Source organism: Tachypleus tridentatus, chromosome 8 (genome assembly GCF_004210375.1).
Source record: "Tachypleus tridentatus isolate NWPU-2018 chromosome 8, ASM421037v1, whole genome shotgun sequence".
In the NCBI taxonomy this organism is placed as follows: Eukaryota; Metazoa; Arthropoda; class Merostomata; order Xiphosura; family Limulidae; genus Tachypleus; species Tachypleus tridentatus.
The window spans coordinates 67486133-67505795 of NC_134832.1; the positions used below are offsets into that span (position 1 = coordinate 67486133).

General features: G+C 31.5%; 1 protein-coding gene across 1 annotated transcript in view; it reads left to right on the forward strand.

The window, feature by feature from the left end:
* The first annotated feature begins 2681 nt into the window (after positions 1-2681).
* The window catches only part of LOC143223920 (uncharacterized), a 164144-nt gene continuing 147162 nt past the window's right edge, over positions 2682-19663 (forward strand). Inside the window, exons 1-7 of the mRNA XM_076452394.1 lie at positions 2682-2814; positions 6628-6768; positions 8762-8908; positions 9639-9836; positions 10430-10482; positions 12158-12227; positions 15001-15114. Coding sequence (XP_076308509.1) covers positions 2682-2814; positions 6628-6768; positions 8762-8908; positions 9639-9836; positions 10430-10482; positions 12158-12227; positions 15001-15114 — 856 coding nt within the window. The remainder of the gene's footprint in view (positions 2815-6627; positions 6769-8761; positions 8909-9638; positions 9837-10429; positions 10483-12157; positions 12228-15000; positions 15115-19663) is intronic.

The window sequence follows — 19663 nt, forward strand, 5'->3', positions numbered from 1 at the left end:
CGTTCCAGACGCCCCACCAAAATTCCAGAGAGAACCAAGAGGAAGGCTCTCAGAGAAGTTAGTAGGAACCCTCGTTTAACACGTAATAACATACAGAAACTGGTAAGGGAAACTGAGGTTGAAGTAAGCACCTCTACAGTTACAAACATGTTACTCTCTTCTGGGTTCAAAGCATGCTGTCCTCGTAGAACTCCATATCTAAAGCCTGTTCATTTAGAAGCAAGATTGAGGTATGCAAGAAAGCATGTAGATAAATCTTTACCTATTGGAAGAGTATTCTTTGGTCAGAAGACACTAAAATCGAGCTTTTCGGCCACAATGATGTTCGCTATATTTTCCGTAAGAAGAGGAACGAAATTTTTTAAAGAACACCGTCCCTACAGTTAAACACGGAGGTGGCTCGATCATGCTATGGGGTTCCTTTAGCTCTTTTGGTGTAGGCAGCCTTCACCGCGTCAACGGAAGCATGAAAAAAGAAGAGTGCATTAATATATTAGGCACTTATATTGAGAATGATGCTCGGAACTTGCGGCTTGGGCGTCGTTGGATCTTCCAGCACGACAATGATCCCAAGCACACATCAAAATATGTGTAATCCTGGTTGAAGAGGAACCATATAAGCGTTCTGGAGTGGCCATCGTAGTCACCCGATCTCAACCCAATTGCAAACGTTGGCATGAGTTGAAGACCAGGGTTCATCAGCGTCATCCGAAAAACTTGCAAGAGTTGGAGGCCTTCTGTAAAGAAGAATGGAAGAAAATACCAGTCGAGTACTGTCAAAAGATCATGGAGAGCTATGAGGAGAAATTGCGCCAAGTAATTCACCTAAAAGACTACACAACTGACCATTAAAGTAGACGCAAGAACACTTTCTGCCCCTCCTATATTTGGTTATTTGTTTATAAACAGTTTATTTTTCGTTCAATTTACATAAACATTTATGTAGATGTGTGTTAGTATAAAATTTATAATATACTGTACTTTCATTATCCTAATCATGATACTTTTTTAAGTCATGAGGAAAAACTACTCACGACGCATGGGTACGTGCACATTCTATCGTAACTGTAACGCTTTTATAACATTCCATCTTCCCCACACCTGTCTTAAACATTAAACAAGCGTTAAATATTAAGTCACAAATAAGCTAAGTAATAATTATCAAACTTAATAATTTAGTGTAGGCGTTATTATTTAATTCATGCTTACTTGTTTCTGAAATTAAGCAGCAAACTACATAAGAGGATATCTGTCCTCTGGCCACCCCGGGTATAGAAACTCAATTGCTAGCATTGTGAGACTGCAGACAAAACACTGTGCTACTGGAAGTGGGATTTATTTTATTAGTTACTATTTAACAATAGTTTGATTTTTTTTTAATAAAAAGAGTGCTGAAAGTAGTATTTTAAAAGCAATAGTTAAGACACGTTTAGCTTGTTGACTGCCAAGTATTTCAGCTGCTACAGCAGCTTCTATGCCGGTTTTTTTAAGCAAAGTTGAGTAGTTTGTAAAACAAAGGAAATAAGCAAAAAATACTATTTTTTCTCCAAGCCAAACTTATAGTAGTACACAAAATGAAGAAATATGCATAAAACATGAAACAATGATGCACAAAATGTCATTTTTGGGTATTGAAATACATGACACATTTAATAATTCACTTTCGTGTGAAATGTTCTGAAACAGGGGTCAACGCAAAGAGCTACTTTGCAATCAGTAGATTCATATCTGCTTTCCCTCCTCGTGGATTTGTCAGAGCACACTTTACACTTTTTAGTGGGGTACTTGTGCTTTTCTGTTTGGGGAATACGTGTTGGGAAGTGACGTTTTGTGAGGCGAAGGGGGTCTTCCAAGGAAGACTGACCTCTGGTGGATTTTGGGCGCTGGGTGTGGTAATCTTCAATCAGGGTACGGATGACACTGAGTCTAAACTCCAGGAGAGACAGATTGTTTCCCATTGATTTGTAAACTACCAAAGTATTGTACACTGCTATATCCATCATGTGAAAAAATACTTTTTTATACCACTTGACAGCCTTGCGCATACTCGGATAAGCATGCAACACACTGTCACATAAGTCAACCCCTCCCATATAACGATTGTAATCAATGACACATTTTTTGTTTTACAATAGCTGCACCAGTAGCACGGTTGATTTTTCCAGTGTTGTGCATGGTATTGTCATGTATTATACTCAACATGAAAATGTCCCTCTTATCCTTTCAATGAAAAACACCAATGCTGTTTTTTTGGTGCCACTTCCATTTCTCCCTTTTGGATATTTGTGAAACATTTCGGAATCCCTATTCGATTTTTCATTACTGTCCCACACAAATAGGTGTCACGATCAAGCAATGATTTTGCTAAAGTGGGACTTGTAAAAATAAGCCAAATAGAGCTTATAATTTTGTCCAAACAATGGTTCCATCAATGTGTGTACAACACGTTCGCCCTGTCCGCCCTCTTTAGTGTTGTACTGTGTAGTAGCACCAGTGTAGATGAGGAAGTCCCAAACATAGCCTGTTACACTTGCACATAGCTCATAACTTTTGACTCCAAACCTAGCCCTTTTAGATGGAATGTACTGTCGAAATCCCAGTTGACCCTTCCATTGTATCAAAGATTCGTCAATACAAATATGTTTGTTTGGTACATATGAGGTTCTAAAGCTTTCCCGTAAATGGTCTTATCTTGTGCTGTTGTTGGTCAACAATATTTTCCTGGGTATTGTCAGCAAAGTGTAGCATCGATAGCAGCAAAAGAAACCGGTTTTTTGACATGCACTGATAAAAAATGGGTGTGGCAAGCAAAGGGTCAGTACTGAAGTACATGGAAATAATTGGTTTTCTTTCTATGCCCATTAGCATTATCAGACCCATAAATTTATAAATTTCCATCTCATTAGTTGGCTTCCATGATTTTACTCTGGAATGTTCCTTCAAATCAGCGCGGGCCATTATAGTTTATGCATATTTATTGGTCTCTGTTACAATATGGTTGACAATTGTGGGAGGGAAGAACTTTGAAAACAATGAAAGGGCTTTGAGTCTTGGCTCAAATCGTCATACTAGACACCGTGATTTTCTAAGAAGGGTTTATAACTGAAGCAGCAAAGGATTCAGCATTCCAATCTTTGTCATTAGGGCACTTTTTTCTTGGAACTGTTCTTACCACGACTTGCAATTTTAGATTTACTTCCTGGTGTTATCGCCCGTTTACCAGTGCTGGTTGATGGCCAGTTATCATCATCTTCACTAACATCTGACCCTTGTATTTCCGTATTTTTCAAAAAATCTTCAAAATCCGAATCTTCTGAATCGCCACTGCTATTTTCAAACTCCGAACCAAGTTTAAAATACAACTCTAATGCTTCTTCATTTTGTAACTTTTTTTCGTGACGCCATTTTGAATCGAAAGTGAAGCAATTTGTAAGCAGGTCAAATACATGAATGATGCTGACATCTAGCGTTGATGTAAGGCATTATTGAGAACTAATTAACTCGTTCGTGGCACTGTGTCACCGATTGGCTTGGACGAGTTTTCTCGTCTACAGCACTGAACAGGTTAGTTATGTTACTCTGTAAGAGTTGTACCTTGCACTTGCAATTCATTTTTGTCGAGTCTATATTGTTTATGTCATGTTGCTCGAATATTCTGTATTTTTCTCGTTACCTTACCTGAAAACATACCAAGGATCTAAAACAAACCATGTCACAAAGAAGATAAGAGATATCGAAATTGACATACATCCCACCAAAAATAGTTGTCATCTATGCAATAAAGCTCGTTATCAAACCTGTAAGTTCATAAAAACTATTGACTCGTTTTCTGACAAGCACAACTAAAGAAAATTTAAAACTATCATTTGCGCAACACAAAACATTATTTACATTACATAGTGCAAAAATGCAATCACAAATATGTAGGACATACACAACCAATACCAAGAAAACGTTTCAAAAACCATAAACTTTCTGTTAGCACTGAAAGAGATCTCCCTGTTGCTCACACTTTAACCAACCCAATCATTAGACTGACGATGTTACTCTCACTGAGATTGAAACAGAATTCAAAACTAAAGCTGATAAAAGAGATAAAGGAATCTTATTGGATCGCTTATCTAAACACTGTTCATGTTCAACCTTGCAGAATCATTATAGATCTTGGATTCAATGATCTCCGATTTTGGCTTTGTCTCTGTCAGAAAAATAATCTTTATTCTTTACGTATTTCTTTCACATAGTGTGAATCCTAACTTTCCTAAAATATACTATTTATTTAAGATAATATTCCGTACCTGCTTGCATAAAATGGTTGCCTTAACATCTCTATTTTTCGATCAGTTTGCAGGTGCTACCTTTATTTGACTTAAACACTTATATAAAAAGCCAGTTTATTGTAAAATCTCCCTAACAACTTTCCACATAACGTCATCGGCTACATTATGCCAGAAATGAGACAGTTACAATAATATAAGGAAAATACATTAAACAGTTCTGAGAAAACTGGATGAGTTTCAAGACGTCACTCAACTCCCTTTATATGTCGCTTGCTTAATTACAACACAATTCCCAGTTTGCCCCTGAAGAAAAAAGACCCACCCGTTGAAAGTACTCGGGTTAATGTTTATACCACTTTGAATAAAGAATTCTTAAAATGAAGTGTTTTTCTCAGTTGTTAAACGTATACTGTTATAAAACGGAACACAGTATAATATTGTTAAGTATTGATAACACCTATTGAAGAGATATTTAAAATACCATTTTAGTGAACAATTCAAGCCATCTCTACTTAGGAAGTGCTACCAACTGCTTTTTAATACTTATCATACCTAAAAAGATAATATTAATTCAGGCTATACTCACAGAAAATAACGAATAATGTATAACAGTATATTAACCACTACTATCTACTATATCCAAAGCTGATAAGGCCTTCCGTCAAATATTAGGAATCATCAGATATAAGTGGTTAAAGTTTTGTTATCTGTGTCAAGCAATGTGACAGAATTTACCCAGATCTAAAAATGAGTGTGATTAAGTTAAACAACTGGTAAATACAGAGACTTACAAAAATATACCTCATTCCTTGGGTTTATCGTTTTTTCTTTCTTTTTAAAAACACCGAATTACAGAAAGTGTGTTTCAAGTGCTTTATTTCCAGATTTTCTCTTCTCAATAACCTTGAAGTGCCTCCAAATCCAGGGATTTGTCGATCATTTTATTTTTAGGATTATTATTTATAAGCAAAACCCTTCAATGGCACAGTGTGCTAAGTCTAAGTCTGCAGACTTAGAACGCTAGAAACTGACTTTTGATACCCATGGTGCGCAGAGCCCAGATCCTAAATGGTTAATTTTGCGCTTAACTACAAACAATTGCAAGTAAAATCTCAAGATTGTGATTCAATTAAATTTAATCACACTTTTTATGTCGTTAGGATTTGTATTTTAGAAGTACCTAATTTTACGAAATTTTGTATATAAATTGTTTGTTTGTTTTTTGAATTGTTGTTGTTTTGGAATTTCGCACAAAGCTACTCGAGGGCTATCTGTGCTAGCCGTCCCCAATTTAGCAGTGTAAGACTAAAGGGAAGGTAGCTAGTCATCACCATTCACCGCCAACTCTTGGGCTACTTTTTTACCAACGAATAGTGGAATTGACCGTACCATTATAACGCCCCCACGGCTGAAAGGGCGAGCATGCGCGACGGGGATGCGAACCCGCGACCCTCAGATTATGAGTCACACGCCTTAACACACTTGACCATGCCGGGCCGTGTACATAAATACAAAATTAATATTACAAGTACAAGCGTATAGAAAGAGACGGAACAGTTAAAACATGTATTACCGCTTAATATTTCTCAATATATGGAATCATTATTTTCCCATAATGCCTCAAATGAGTAACAATTTTCTTAGCCTTTCGCTCAAGATTTTGAGGGTTTACAAATATTAGAGCTGTTACTGTTTATTTTGAAAATAAACTTTGACTTTTTTATCGTTTCTTATTACATATAGTATATTCAGATATTATACAATATTTCAAATTAGTGTTTTAAATTTATAACTTACCTATCCAGTGTTACAGCCATATGTCAACGCACTTAAAACTCAAATAGGAACTGGGTTTCGAAGCCCGTGATGGCCAGAACACACTTAAGTCATTGTGTACCTTTACCCTTAACTGCGAACAATAAACATGTGATTTCTGACATCTCGTAGTCAATCCAGAATCTTGTAGATTTGTGACATCCTCTAGTAGTCAGTCTAGAATCCAGTATTTTAGAAAGTTACTATTAGTTTATAATGCAAATAAACATGAATCTGGGGGAGATCTTATGAGTATTAATTATCAGTATATTTTTACTGTGTGTGAATTGTATTAAAGTGTAGTGGTTAAAATTATGCTTTTGTCAACAAGCTTTGTTTACGTGATAAATTGTAGAAGAAATATTTATTCAGCCTTTTTTTTTTACACGGTAGAACAACCAGATATATAGTAAACTGAACTAGTATTAGGTAGTAGGCCTATGCTTTTGTTTTGTTTTTAAGTAAAATAGACTATGGAAATCCGATTTTCACTAATCTCTTATTTTCAGACAACGTGGATATGTAATTACAGTACCTAAAGTTCTTCATGGTGTTAAGCCTGAAGTTTGCTTAATTGTGTTTGACCCACCCGGAAGTGGCAATTTGAAAATTTCACTTCATGAAATACTTTCAGGCACTGTTCTTGTAGAGACTTTGGACGTAATTACTCCAGGTAGTTTAATACTGTCTTATCATTTCGTTGTTGATGAATAAATCTGCTATTAATTTGAAATCGTTACTAAAAATAATTTTACTATTTTTATTTTAAAAACGTATTAGTACAAATAACATTTTCTGTATTTTACGTTGTGACAGTTAAAGAAAAAAAATTGTGATATGTCATGAAAGTTTGTAAAGAAATCTATACGAATTATATGTAGCAAACTACGTTGTCAAATAGTATTAGATATAAACATTTTGTTTTGTATATTATAAAGTTTTAGAATTTTAAGAAGTTTAGATCGTGGAACAGTAGCTTATACAGAACTTTTACAAACGGAGTTACCACAGCACAAGTCTCATGGAAGTAATCCCCAGTCTAACCATTACAAAACATTACCATCCAAACAATGCTCAGCCTCAAAGCTGAGTTGTCAATGTAGCATGTCTTGCCATCATAAAGTTTCCAACTGAGAGACTTCACAGACTTAAAATTGTAGAAAGACACTACTGTGAAGTGAAGTAATGAATACACACATATTTGTAAGTTTATATTATAATTTGTAATGCCACTACTTTTATGTTTTGGGGTGGATCTAATCACTTTTAACATCACATAAAAGGTCAATATAATTTTTATAAATGGAGAAAAATAATCAGTTAGAAAGTCATAAAATTATTGTTCTTATTATAAAGAAGACAAAACATTTAATAAACAAAGATTTACATATACATAATGCTTTCCATATAATTCTGAAATAGTGACTAGTAACTGTGTGCTTTGAGTACTTTGGATGTATTTAAGTGAATAAGTGGTTAATAAAGTACTAAAATTTGTTTTTCCCTTCAGCGTTTAAAGTACGTACAGGCATTAAAGTTAATAACAATATTATAGAAAAGATGGCAGTACCATCAATTCAAAGTGCTTTTAAAAACTATAGTTCATTGCTAAATGAAAACATACGCCAGAAAAATCATTGTATTTGTCATATTTTGTATATGGGCTTTGGTTTTTTTATAGTAGGTGTCCGTCATTTGATAGCGATAAATTCAAGCAGATGAAAGCACATAATCTACTTGTTTTAAAATATCATATTTAAAACAACATGTATGTATGAAAGTTCATTAGACTAAAGAGTATCACAGTTGTACCTAAAATTCTAAAGAGTTTTCTTGTCAAACGTCCATACGTGCTGGTTCAGTTTTAAATCCTTCTGGCAAGCGGAATTATTTTTCTCTACATTTATTATTATATAAACTAAGATAAAATTACTTACGTTACCTGTGGGTTACTACAGTTGCATCAAGAACTTTAAAAATTTGTCACTTTTTTCGTCAAAGTCCACACAGACAGGGTTTAATTACTTCAGAAAAGAATTTGATAAGTTATTCTCCTTATGTCTGTAAACTGTGAAACTCACTTTAAAATATCATCTATTAAGGCTAAACTAATAATCATATAGTCTGATTTCACTTTTACTAACTGAATATGTCATCACTTTTAACTTCACTTAATTCAATTGTTATCACAATTATATATATAGTGCTTTAGATAATTGTCTGTTTTGTTTTTGTTGTTGTCAACAACCCAAACAGGCTGGTTCAGTTACTTTAGTAACCTAATCGACAAGACAAATTACACTGCACAACAATTTTTTTGAAAAGTTTTGCTTCCTGAAACGTTTTCGCTGATTGTGACAGGTACCTGGTGGGTATGCACAAATATAGTTTTGGTTTTGCTTCATCATGTAGGAACTCTGAGAAATAGATAGTTAAATGTTTACCGGCAATAACGTATCTAATTGTGTTTATGTTTCTAATACGCTATTAAGTTCAACATATTAAAAGTGTTTTGCCTCTGATTTTCATTTGTATTCAATGTCCGGTGCATCACTTTGCAGTGCCCAACAGTATTCAGCAAACATTGATGGATTCCAGTTGCCCTGATATCGTTTTTCCATTGTAGCAAAACTGAATATTTCGATGAAATGGTATGTGATGGGCAGATTTGGATGTGAGTTTCTTAATCAGAAGCCAAAAATCTATAAGGAACACCCAACAGTGTTTAAGAAGCAAAACCTTTGTTGTGCAGTCACTGCAGTGTTATTTTGCCCCCAGTGGCACAGCAGTATGTTTGGATTTCAATACATGTGGTAAGAAGAGCACAGATAGTCTATATTGTTTTGGTTTGTGATTAACTTCAAACAAACAAACAAATTATTTTTCATATATGTTGTGACAATACAGCTGTAAAATACAATACAGAAATCACCTGTTAAAGCTAATTACTCATGCATTGGCTAACTTGACCTTTTATTTCAGTAACAAACTTTTTTCTATCTTCCTTAAATTGCTGTATCTAGACATATTTATGTATGTGAGAGAAGATATCTAGAACTATCTAGCCTCTAGTAGCAACAATATTGCACATAACTAGAAAAGCTTGGAAGCTTCGAAGTTTGAGTAAGATACAATGATCAAACTGCATACAAAATCACAGTTTGTACAGAGTTAGGTGGCTTAGATATAGAGTTAGAATAACTTGTCATTACTTTTAAAACAATTAACTTTTAACACTTTTAATTTGAATAAAGAGATCATCTATATAGTGTGATTTTGCTAAAAAAACAACAACCTAAAAACAGCTCTATAAAATTACAATCTTAGTAAATATGTAATCTACAAAAAGAACCAAGTTTTATTAAAATACATAAGTGTTTAACCATATTAAACAAGACACATTTGTGGCAAATTTGACCATTCATGTTTTATTGCAATAGGAACTACAAGCAATAAGAATGACTAGTATGAATAAAATAGTATGCTATTGCACAAAATTCAAGAGATTTTTCAGATTTCATTAACAGTTTTTATTTCACTCAGATGGTGGTCTGTTACTTTCCTGTTCTCACCTGCCTGTTAATAATGTTAAACTTAAACAGGCTGAGCTTCAAGTACAAGTTCATTTCCCATCAAATCCACATTTTGAGATTAATGAAAAGAGAGAAGTTCAGATTTCTTCTGAAGGAGTACTCACCTTTATTGAAACTGACAAGTCAAACTATTCACCTGGTGAAAAAGGTATCTATGTGTAAACAGATCTTTCACAGATATTTTTAAAATCATTTTGCTATCAAGTATTAAAAAATTTGGCATCATTGAAGACTTAACATAAGAATGATTTCTTAAATATGTCTTTGAATGCAGGTTTGCATGGAAAAGAAAAAAACAATACTAGTTTTTTGATAGCAATATTTATTGTAAAATAGTAAATAATTTTGAATATTTGTTGTCACGAAGTTAGCAACTTACAAGAAGTAATGCTATTTTCAAAATCAGGATTCATGCTTAGTGTCTTGTTAGCATCCAAATTGTTATTAATTAATATTTGGATCAGGACATTAATTTAAAACACTATTAAGAAAAATTGTTGGAATTTATGGGCTGTAGTTAAAACACAAACTTATTTGTTTGTATTAATTAAAATTAGTTAAAGTTTTCAATATGGAATTTTAAGGTTTGTCTCTTCATATTATGATGGTTTAGCAGTTCAGTTAAGTTTAATGGTTATTGTGCAAGTAAGAACTAGATTAAGTTGCTCTTATACTCCCTTTTTTATAAAAAAAACAACAATTATATTATACATACATACATATATGTTCTTTCTTTTGCAGTTCACATTAGGGTTTTATGCATTGATACAGACCTCTATCCTATTCAAAAACAGGTACTCTCAGATATAAGTTTTACAATTTATGGTTTCAGTAACTTACTTGTATTTTACGGTACTTGATTAGAGTTTGGTAAATTCATCAGTTTTTATTATTGCAGGTTAGGTATATATTTTACAGATTGGTGCATATATTCAAAGTCACAAGAACAGAGGTTTGTTTGTGGTATAAAAGACTGATTTGAGGATTATGTTAGAGACTCAGTTAGGAGGTAAAATTAGTTGGAATTAAGCTTTATTTGCTTTGTTTAAATAATTATGTTTATTGCTCACAAGATAATACACAGCAAATGAATTAATACTTTTAAGTAACATGTAAAATGGTGTATTTGTATTATTTTCAATTTAACTTTTGTTTATCAAGGTTACTGCAGTAAACATATTATGTGCAGGGAGTTGAGCCATTTGGTTAGATATATGTTTTTATAAAGTGTTTTGTTGCTTAAAATTAGCTTAGAATTTTCTTCAATGAAAATTGAAAAAAGACATTAAAGCTTCTTCAGTTCGGAGGTTTAGTCAGGGTTAAGGACTCAGCCCACTGTGTAAAAATTTAGGCATGTTACTTTTCAGTTTTTATATATAATAAACTTTTTTGTATCATTTAATAAAATAATAAAGCATCTATAAGCACTATTACATTTGATTTGTTTTAATGATCATTTTATTAAACAGTCAGATCAATTTTAGCTTTCTAATTTATAGGCCCTCAATTAAAACTTCCTGCTCACTTCTTGATTGAAAAACTTAACTACACCACATCTTCAGGTTAATATTTCTTGAAATGTTGTGTTTTTGATTATTTTACAATAATTATCATCCAGATTTGATTTTGTTTATACTATTTTATTCTGTGACAAAAGCTTTCTATCTATTAAAACAATGCTGTTTTCACTACAATATCTAGAATTTCAAAATGTTAATTGAACTTTAGAACTTAGTTGTAATAGCATGAGCCATTTCTTTAATAATGGATTAATTAATGTATATATTTTTAGCATTTATTAAAGGATGCATTCCCTTGTAAACTTAACTTTACAATCAACATTTCATCAGAAATTCTGAGACTAATACTATGCTTAATTCACAAATAAACTTTTTGAATTTTCTCACACTGTTTGATCAATAACAAAAATACTGACTAATTCATTATTTGCTTTCCAACTGAATCAAATTATAAATAACTTATTGACTGCCACTGAAAATGTTATTAATTTGTTATATCTTTTATTAGATAACAAAAAATATGCAAAACTATATTTTTAGAATGCACTTGATTAGATCCATTCAAATATGATCTTAAATCATAATTTTAACACTGCTTTCATAAATACCTGAAGTTTTCGTGATCTTAGTAACATATTCTCATGAAAGGTGTTGTGCACCTGCTGTAGTTTCTTAGATTTTCTTATTCCAATTAGCCTACAAAATGATTAAACAAGTTTCTGTAATGGATATGAACTACAAGGTAGATAATAGTTTTTTGAAATATATGTGTATTTGCAACATTATTTCTTGTTTGCCTACCTAGTTTGTAGCATTTTAGTACAGTATATATAACATCAGTGACTTTACCAATATCATACTAAACTTAACTGCTTTCAGAATAAATACCTAGCAGAGTCTTCATTGAATATTAGATAAATGTAGAAACAAAATGCCATTGTTTTTTCAGTTGAATATTCAAGTGGAGGATCCAGAAGAGACCAAAATAGTAGAATGGTTAAATGTAACAACAAGAAAAGGTATTTTAACTAGGGTTAATTTAAATAAAGAAATTACACACATTTTAAGATTGTGCTACATATTGTAGAATGTTTAAGCATAAAATGATACTGTAGTAACTACAAAAACAAGACAAGTAGACTAAATATATTCAAGCAATATTGTTTTTGTGCAGTTTACTGTTAACTAATATTTCTTGCTCTGAGAATTGTTTACTTTTGATGCACAAATTATTTTTTAAATGGAGATTAATCCATAAAATGTTTATTAATTCTGTTCATAACATTACAATTTCACTTATAATTAAGACTAGTTGAAGTATGTTGTTATATTTGTATGTAAAACTCAAGAAATTATACAGCTCAATGTCTTGAAACTACTCATAGCTTTCTGTAATAGAGTTCATTCACCACAATAATGATTTGAGTAGTATAACTGCCTGTACTTTTATAGACATTAAATTAATAAGATGCTGACTGTATGATTGGATGACCACAAACTACATTCTAAATTATCATGTGACTGTACTGAGGTGCAGTTCATTTTCATACGATAGAGGGGGAAGGTTAGCTTTTATCTTTCTCAAGTTCTGTCTGCATTTCTTTGTGCTTAGTTGGTTTAGGTGATATGGGAGCACTTTTTTTCTTCATTGATAACCTGTGGGCTTACTTCATATCCAAGCAGTGGGTCACAAAAATTCTTATTCATTTTCTCTCTCTTCATTTATCTTTCTCTTTCCTCATTGTTTTTCCTCTATCTTCCAGTTCTCAGCACTGCCTTTATGTTTAGGAAACAGTATCAGAACTCTTGGTTTTCAGTACAATAGAGTCACTTGCTTCTCTCTGGATAAGTTTTCCCAACTTTTTATTGTTTCCATTTAAATGAAGGATTGACATCTACTCATTATACTTCTTCTCTGAACCACTTTAGATGATTCTTCAGTTTTGGCATAGGAAATTTCCTTTTGCAAAAAAAGTTGTTTTCCCCATGCCTTTGGTTAAAGATGCTCCATGTTTCAGATGCTCTTGTTCACATTGTAATAGCTCCATCATCATTATGTTTATTTTAATTTTTCTGCTGCAATATGTTGTACCAATTTGAGCCCTAACATTTGATATGGTTTTTGTTACTAATGTCTCATGTCTTCAATCATATTACAAGGACTTTTGCTCACCACAGCCTCAGCTGTCATTTCCATTTCTTTTTAGACATTTAGTTACATTATATTTCTACTGTGTAGGTCTCTGCTATAGCCACACCCCTTCTTCTATAAGAAGTTGTTTGTCTGGGATTACCTGTCTTATTTTCTTGGTTGTTCCTGACTCATTATTTGATCCACCTCAGAGTCCTTTTTTCTTCACATCTCATTCAAGCTCATCCTTCTTCATTTTATCTGCATGTCATGGAGTGTATGGTATCTGATTCTACAACCAACTGATATAACTATAGACATCTTCAGTCTATATTGGTCTCTTCTTTTCTTTTTCTGTTTCCCTGCTATTTGCCTTCATCCATATTTCATGAAATTTTTTGTGTTATTCCTTGTTGAGTCTTGTTGGTAATATTTTATTGGTCAGCTTTGTCTGGTTTCCTCTCCTCCACCTACTGGCATCATAAGCACCTCTTCTTACTCCATTGTTAAGGTTCCTTTTGCTCCAACTTTCTATCTCACTATATTTTTTGTGAGTGTTATCTTTTAGTCTGCATACTTGGGATTGCCCTTTTTTTGCTGGATGGGCAAGTTTTCATATTACATTACCATTTTTTGTATCATTTGATTTATTTTTCCTTTCATTTTTTATGTTTTCATTAGGCAACTTCTGCCTTCAGTCTGTCCTTCTGCTGCCCATTAATCAGATTTCTTTATTAAGCTTACACTTTATCAAGTGTAGACTTTCAGATATTGATAGTTTACACCATGGCAAGATATCTTGTGGAATTTTCAGCTATCTTTAACTTTTTTTCAACAAAAGAGTGGTTAAAAATTGGATTATTTGTCATATTTCACATTTGATTTATAAGAATAAACCATCATAATTTTCTGCCATCATAGGTCAGTGGAAGAGCACAAGACTCTTTGCCTTTATGTTGTGGATCTTATGTTGGGTGTTAATTTTTAGCCTCTTTTTTGTTGAATATTCTACTAAACACTCAGGGAGATTGCTATGTTGATTAATTCTAATGACATAGAATGTAATCAAGAAAACATGTTTTAATACTAGTCATGTGACCAAAGTACATATAATATCACTGATACACAACCACCCTCTTTTACCTCTGTAACAGTTCTTATATATATTTCCCCTAACAAAGTTTAATTAAACTGAATTTAACACAGTTTAGGATAATAAGAACAACCAACAATCTAAATAAAACTATATTTTCAATGTTCAAGTCAATATAAATAATATATTGAAACTAAACATTCACTTAAAAGAAAGAAGTTAAGTATGATTCATTACATGAACTGGTTATCAAGCTGTGTATGTATGAATCAGAACACTTAGCACAATCAACTACATGACATAAAAAGTATGTAGTTGAAATTTAGTAATCCCATTACACTTAGTTGATGCTGTACAGTGAAGCTCCACTGCTACAAAGTTGTTATCCAATGTTGAATTATATCTTCTAGTTTTCTAAAATTCTGGAGACACTTTAGTGATGTATGTCTACTTTGTCAATAAATTTTCTGTTTTACATATAGTGCTTTACAGTTACTTAAATTACAAGCAACGTTTTTGTTTCATAGTAAAATATTTGAAATATTTTTTATCGTTATTTTCTGAACAGGATTACTTACCCAAGAGCTACTGTTACCCCAAAAACCATTGCTGGGCTTGTGGAAAATAATTGTAAACTTAGACAACAAAATTATGGAAACATTGTTTGATGTTGATATTACTGGTAAAGTTTTCTGAAATGTATATAAATTGATATATATATTATATTGATATTGTTTTAAAATATTTATACATTATTTTGTATTTGTAATTTACACAAAATATTTGTGTACTAATTCTTTTCTTAAAATGTACATGTATAGATGTATTTATAGATGTTCACAAGTACCCACATGTAAATATTTTTTAATATATACTTGAATATTGAATTTTTGCCAGCACACACACACACATATAAGCTGGCCCTTAAGGTAGTAAGTGAATGGTATGATACCAATTCAGTGAATATTTTCTTTATACTATAATTTTTTCAAGTAACATTTCCAGTTATGCTGTAGAACTATCTAATATTTTAATGTAGAATAATTTAAAAAGAACTCCTAAATTACAGGTTAATGTGCCATGTTTTTGTTATCAGTGACTCTAGTTTCTAATGAGCAAATTTTCTATACTTTAAAATCTAATATATATTTGTGTTACTCTACTCAGTCTCAAGCATTAGGCATTGAATCCCAATAATGCATTTTTTGCTGACTTTACTTCACCCAGGGATGGTGAAAAATATTTCTTTAGTTTACTAAAGCCCTTTGGCTTTGGTTTTGTAGATTAAAAACATACAATGTTATGTTTTTAAGTATTATTCGTGACATTTCTGATCATAAAATCGGTTAGTGTGTGCAAGATCTGTAAGTTCTCATTCATCAATTTAGGTTTGAGGTTTCAAGTACTATGAATCAGATTGTCAAGTTTTATATATGGTATGTATGAGCAAGATTTTTTGCAGTAGTTGTCTGTGACTTGTTGGCAATAAATTTAACAATAAATAGACAGCACACAATAATATATTCAAAACAAGTCAAAATTATAGGCAAATGTTTGTTGTTGCACATCTAATTACCACAGTTGAATACAGGGCTTTAAATAATTACTTTTTTGTCAGAAGTTCACATAGAATAGCTCAATTACTTTGAAACTTAACTGTCAAGATGAATTATTATTCTCTACTTTGTTATTCCAATACAATCAGTGATAACTTCTCGTAAAATAGTGAGTCAGTCACTGTAGTTGGATCTGAAGCTTTAAGTAATTCTTGTTTATATCAAAAGTTCATACAAACTTGTTCACCTACTTGAGAATCAAACTGCTAGGATGAATTATTCTTTTCTACTCTCTTAATACAATACAGTCTGCTATTATTATACTTTGCAAGTTGTCACTATATCCTCTGTATGGCTTAACTTACAAATACACTTTATATCTACTTGACTATCTTTGTTTTACTCTCACTTTCTCTAACTTACCTACACTAATTTGGTTGTCTATACACACACACACACACACACACACACATATATATTGCCCAACTGAAGCCTACACCTTTCAACAAACTACAAAACGTTATGATATACCAATGCACAATGAATCAACAAGAAAAACTTAGAAGCCTCTAATAACATGACACAACAATATAACAGTCAATGACTAATGAACTACACAATGTATGATTTGTTACACATTTACATAAGTAACTCTGTGATAAATTGTTGCTTCTAAACATACTAAATTTAACACTTGCATTTAAATACTATCTAAATCATAACTTTAGTGTCAAATTTCAATGAAACAGTTGTGTGTACCTAACAAAGATACGGTGTTTCTTAATTCATTTTTTGAAAGTATATAGTTGTATCAAATTTTACACCTGAGATTATCAGGTATAAAAGGTAAATGACTAAATGTAAGAGTGATTCAAATCACTGGTATGAATTGTCCTCTTAAGTTATAATTCACAAAATACTTTTTAAAACTTAAATGATTTAAACAGACACATAATTTTTAACAGGATTTTTTGGTTAATATATTTTACAATTTAAAATTTTTTTGCATGCATTGGACATTTTATAGCTGATTTAGTAGGTTTAAAAATTGAGGTACTAAAGCCTTTAAATTTATTATCATAGGTTACTGAGAATAAGTTATTGTTTTGTAACTTTAATTAGAGATTCAAATAAACTCTATAAGTAGAATGTGATGATTCTTTGGAGTCAAATCCCTGTTTAAAATTTTTAAAAATCTATTCATTATACTTAATATGGTTCTGGAATGAGTACTTACAATAATAATTACTATAGGTGAGGAATGATAATAAACTGTTTATAAGGAATTATAATATAAACAAACAATAACTACAATGGCATCTGTTACATTATAAATATAGAGAACAATTATCTTACCATAATACAAAATCTACAGCTTATCAACAAATATTCTTAAGTACATCTATTTAAATTTAGAAGTGTTGTTTATTTAATGCTTCTTATTAAAAGCTTCTTTATATCAGTGAAAATGTATAACTGTTAAATCACGAATTACTTTTTAATGCAGACTGTTTTTATCAACATTACTTGATCTGTATAGCTTTAAAAATAATTTTTCATGTACTTATGAATAATCTGTATGCTTTGTCGTTGTTATGTGGGAAGATAAACCCACCAACCAGTATATGAGCAGGTGGTAGCATTATATATTGTAAAATGTGTTCATTCCCTTATCAATCACATGAATGTGTCCAGTCCTTGAACTGCTAAAACATCTCCATTATTGAGCCACAAATTTATATTTTAGTCTTATCAGACCAGAGAATTTTGTGGAAGAATACTTCAGATTTCTGTTCATATTTCTTGGTAAATCTCAAATGTTTTGTTTTATGAATTTTCTTTAAAAGTGGTTTGCAGCAAGGTCTGTAGGAATTCAACTGCTTTTGCCTTGGCTATTAATATTAGATTGTTTTTACTTTTTGGGGGACAGTTCTCCTAGCTACTGTACTCATAATTTGATTTGGATGTACATTTCTTTCAAACATTTCATTGGAATTTATTCTGTGATTCTTTTTGTTTATTGCTTTGGTTGTGGATTTTAATATACTATATTTCTTTGATACTGTTCTATTGCTATTTTTTGTTTTAGTCTGTTGCAAATGTTTTTTTAAAGTATGAATGCAATATCTTTGTTTTTACTGTTATTTGTTTTGTTGCTCCAAAGTACTCCTTTAAGAAATATTGGTAATTATTATCTCTTTTCTGGCTGTTTATTTTATATACAGTTAAATTACTATTAAATGGTTTTTTAACTTATTAATATATTTTTAATTTAATTCTGTTGAAGTTTTACAAACTTTTAATGAAAGAGTGCCAATACCTTTGTCATGAACAAATGTTTGAAATTATTTAAATCATTTTGATTTTTGTATGAAGATTGTTTGTTAAACTACCATAAATGTTGTATTTTAGTCTTTATCACATTAATTATAGGACGAATGTTCATTGATTTCTCATATTTCAGATGTTTCCTTGAATTATATTGAGTATAAGGTACCATTTGTAATTGTATATAATGCTTGCTTAATTAGTTTATAATGGAATCTTCTAGGATATCATTGTAGTGTTTGGCTTTATGTTTTCAGTGTTTTAGTTCTTCAGTGTGACTCTTTGATTAGTGATGCTGTTATGTCAGTCCTTTATTGAAACATTCTCAAGAACAGTGCCTCAGTGATGGACTTGTAAATAATACATTGATCACTACACAAAATACATTTTAACACATTGTAATCACATTGTCAGGCTTTGTGTATGGGCTGAATTCTTCAAAATAGGTGTCTGTACTTGTTGACAGTAAATTTCAACAATAAACAAGTAGAGTGTCAGTCCACAAATGAAAAGTATATACAATGTTTGTTACACTTTTGGTTATCACAGTTCTATCCAAAGCTTTGATTAATTGTCTCTTTTGTTTCATTAAATTGATGAGACAAAGTATTCTTCTCTACTCTGTTATTACAATGTGGTCTGTGATATCTTCACTTTAAAAATTCTTACTATACATTCTTTATGGTTACACCCCCAATCACACCATCTAGGCCATTCTTCCAAACTAAATTTTTGACAGGTATTTATACCTCTACAGAGGTCTGTAACATTTCACATGTCACTGGGTGTTATAATGCAGTAACATTTAATGAAAACAATGAGAAAAATTCCGAAGGCTATAGGAACATGACATAGTAATATAACAATCACCAGTTCATAACTGTTGAACTATGTAACATATGGTTTTTAAACAGTTAAGTAAGTAAACTTTTGATAAGCTATAATATGAGCTATTGCTTCTAAAAATAAGTAAATTTAACATTCTATATAAACTATTTAAATCATAACACTCATATTATACTTAGACTGAAACAGTGGTGTATATCTTACACGTATGTGGTTTTGTGTGTGTCTATATTCATGTACATACACAGACGTTAGGCTTTAGTAGATTCTTTGGAATTCTAATTCATTTCATATTTGTCCTAGAATGTGGAATTAGTGATTAATGTCTGCAACTTTTCAGCAACACAAATAATTACATTGTTGTTGAACATTTTTTCTATCAAAGAATATAATAATTTAGATTTGAAAATAATATCAGTAATGTGCTAATGTATTGACTATTATATTTACAATCATTCAACAATAAAAATTTCTTTTACTTAACTATTGTTGTTTTGTTAA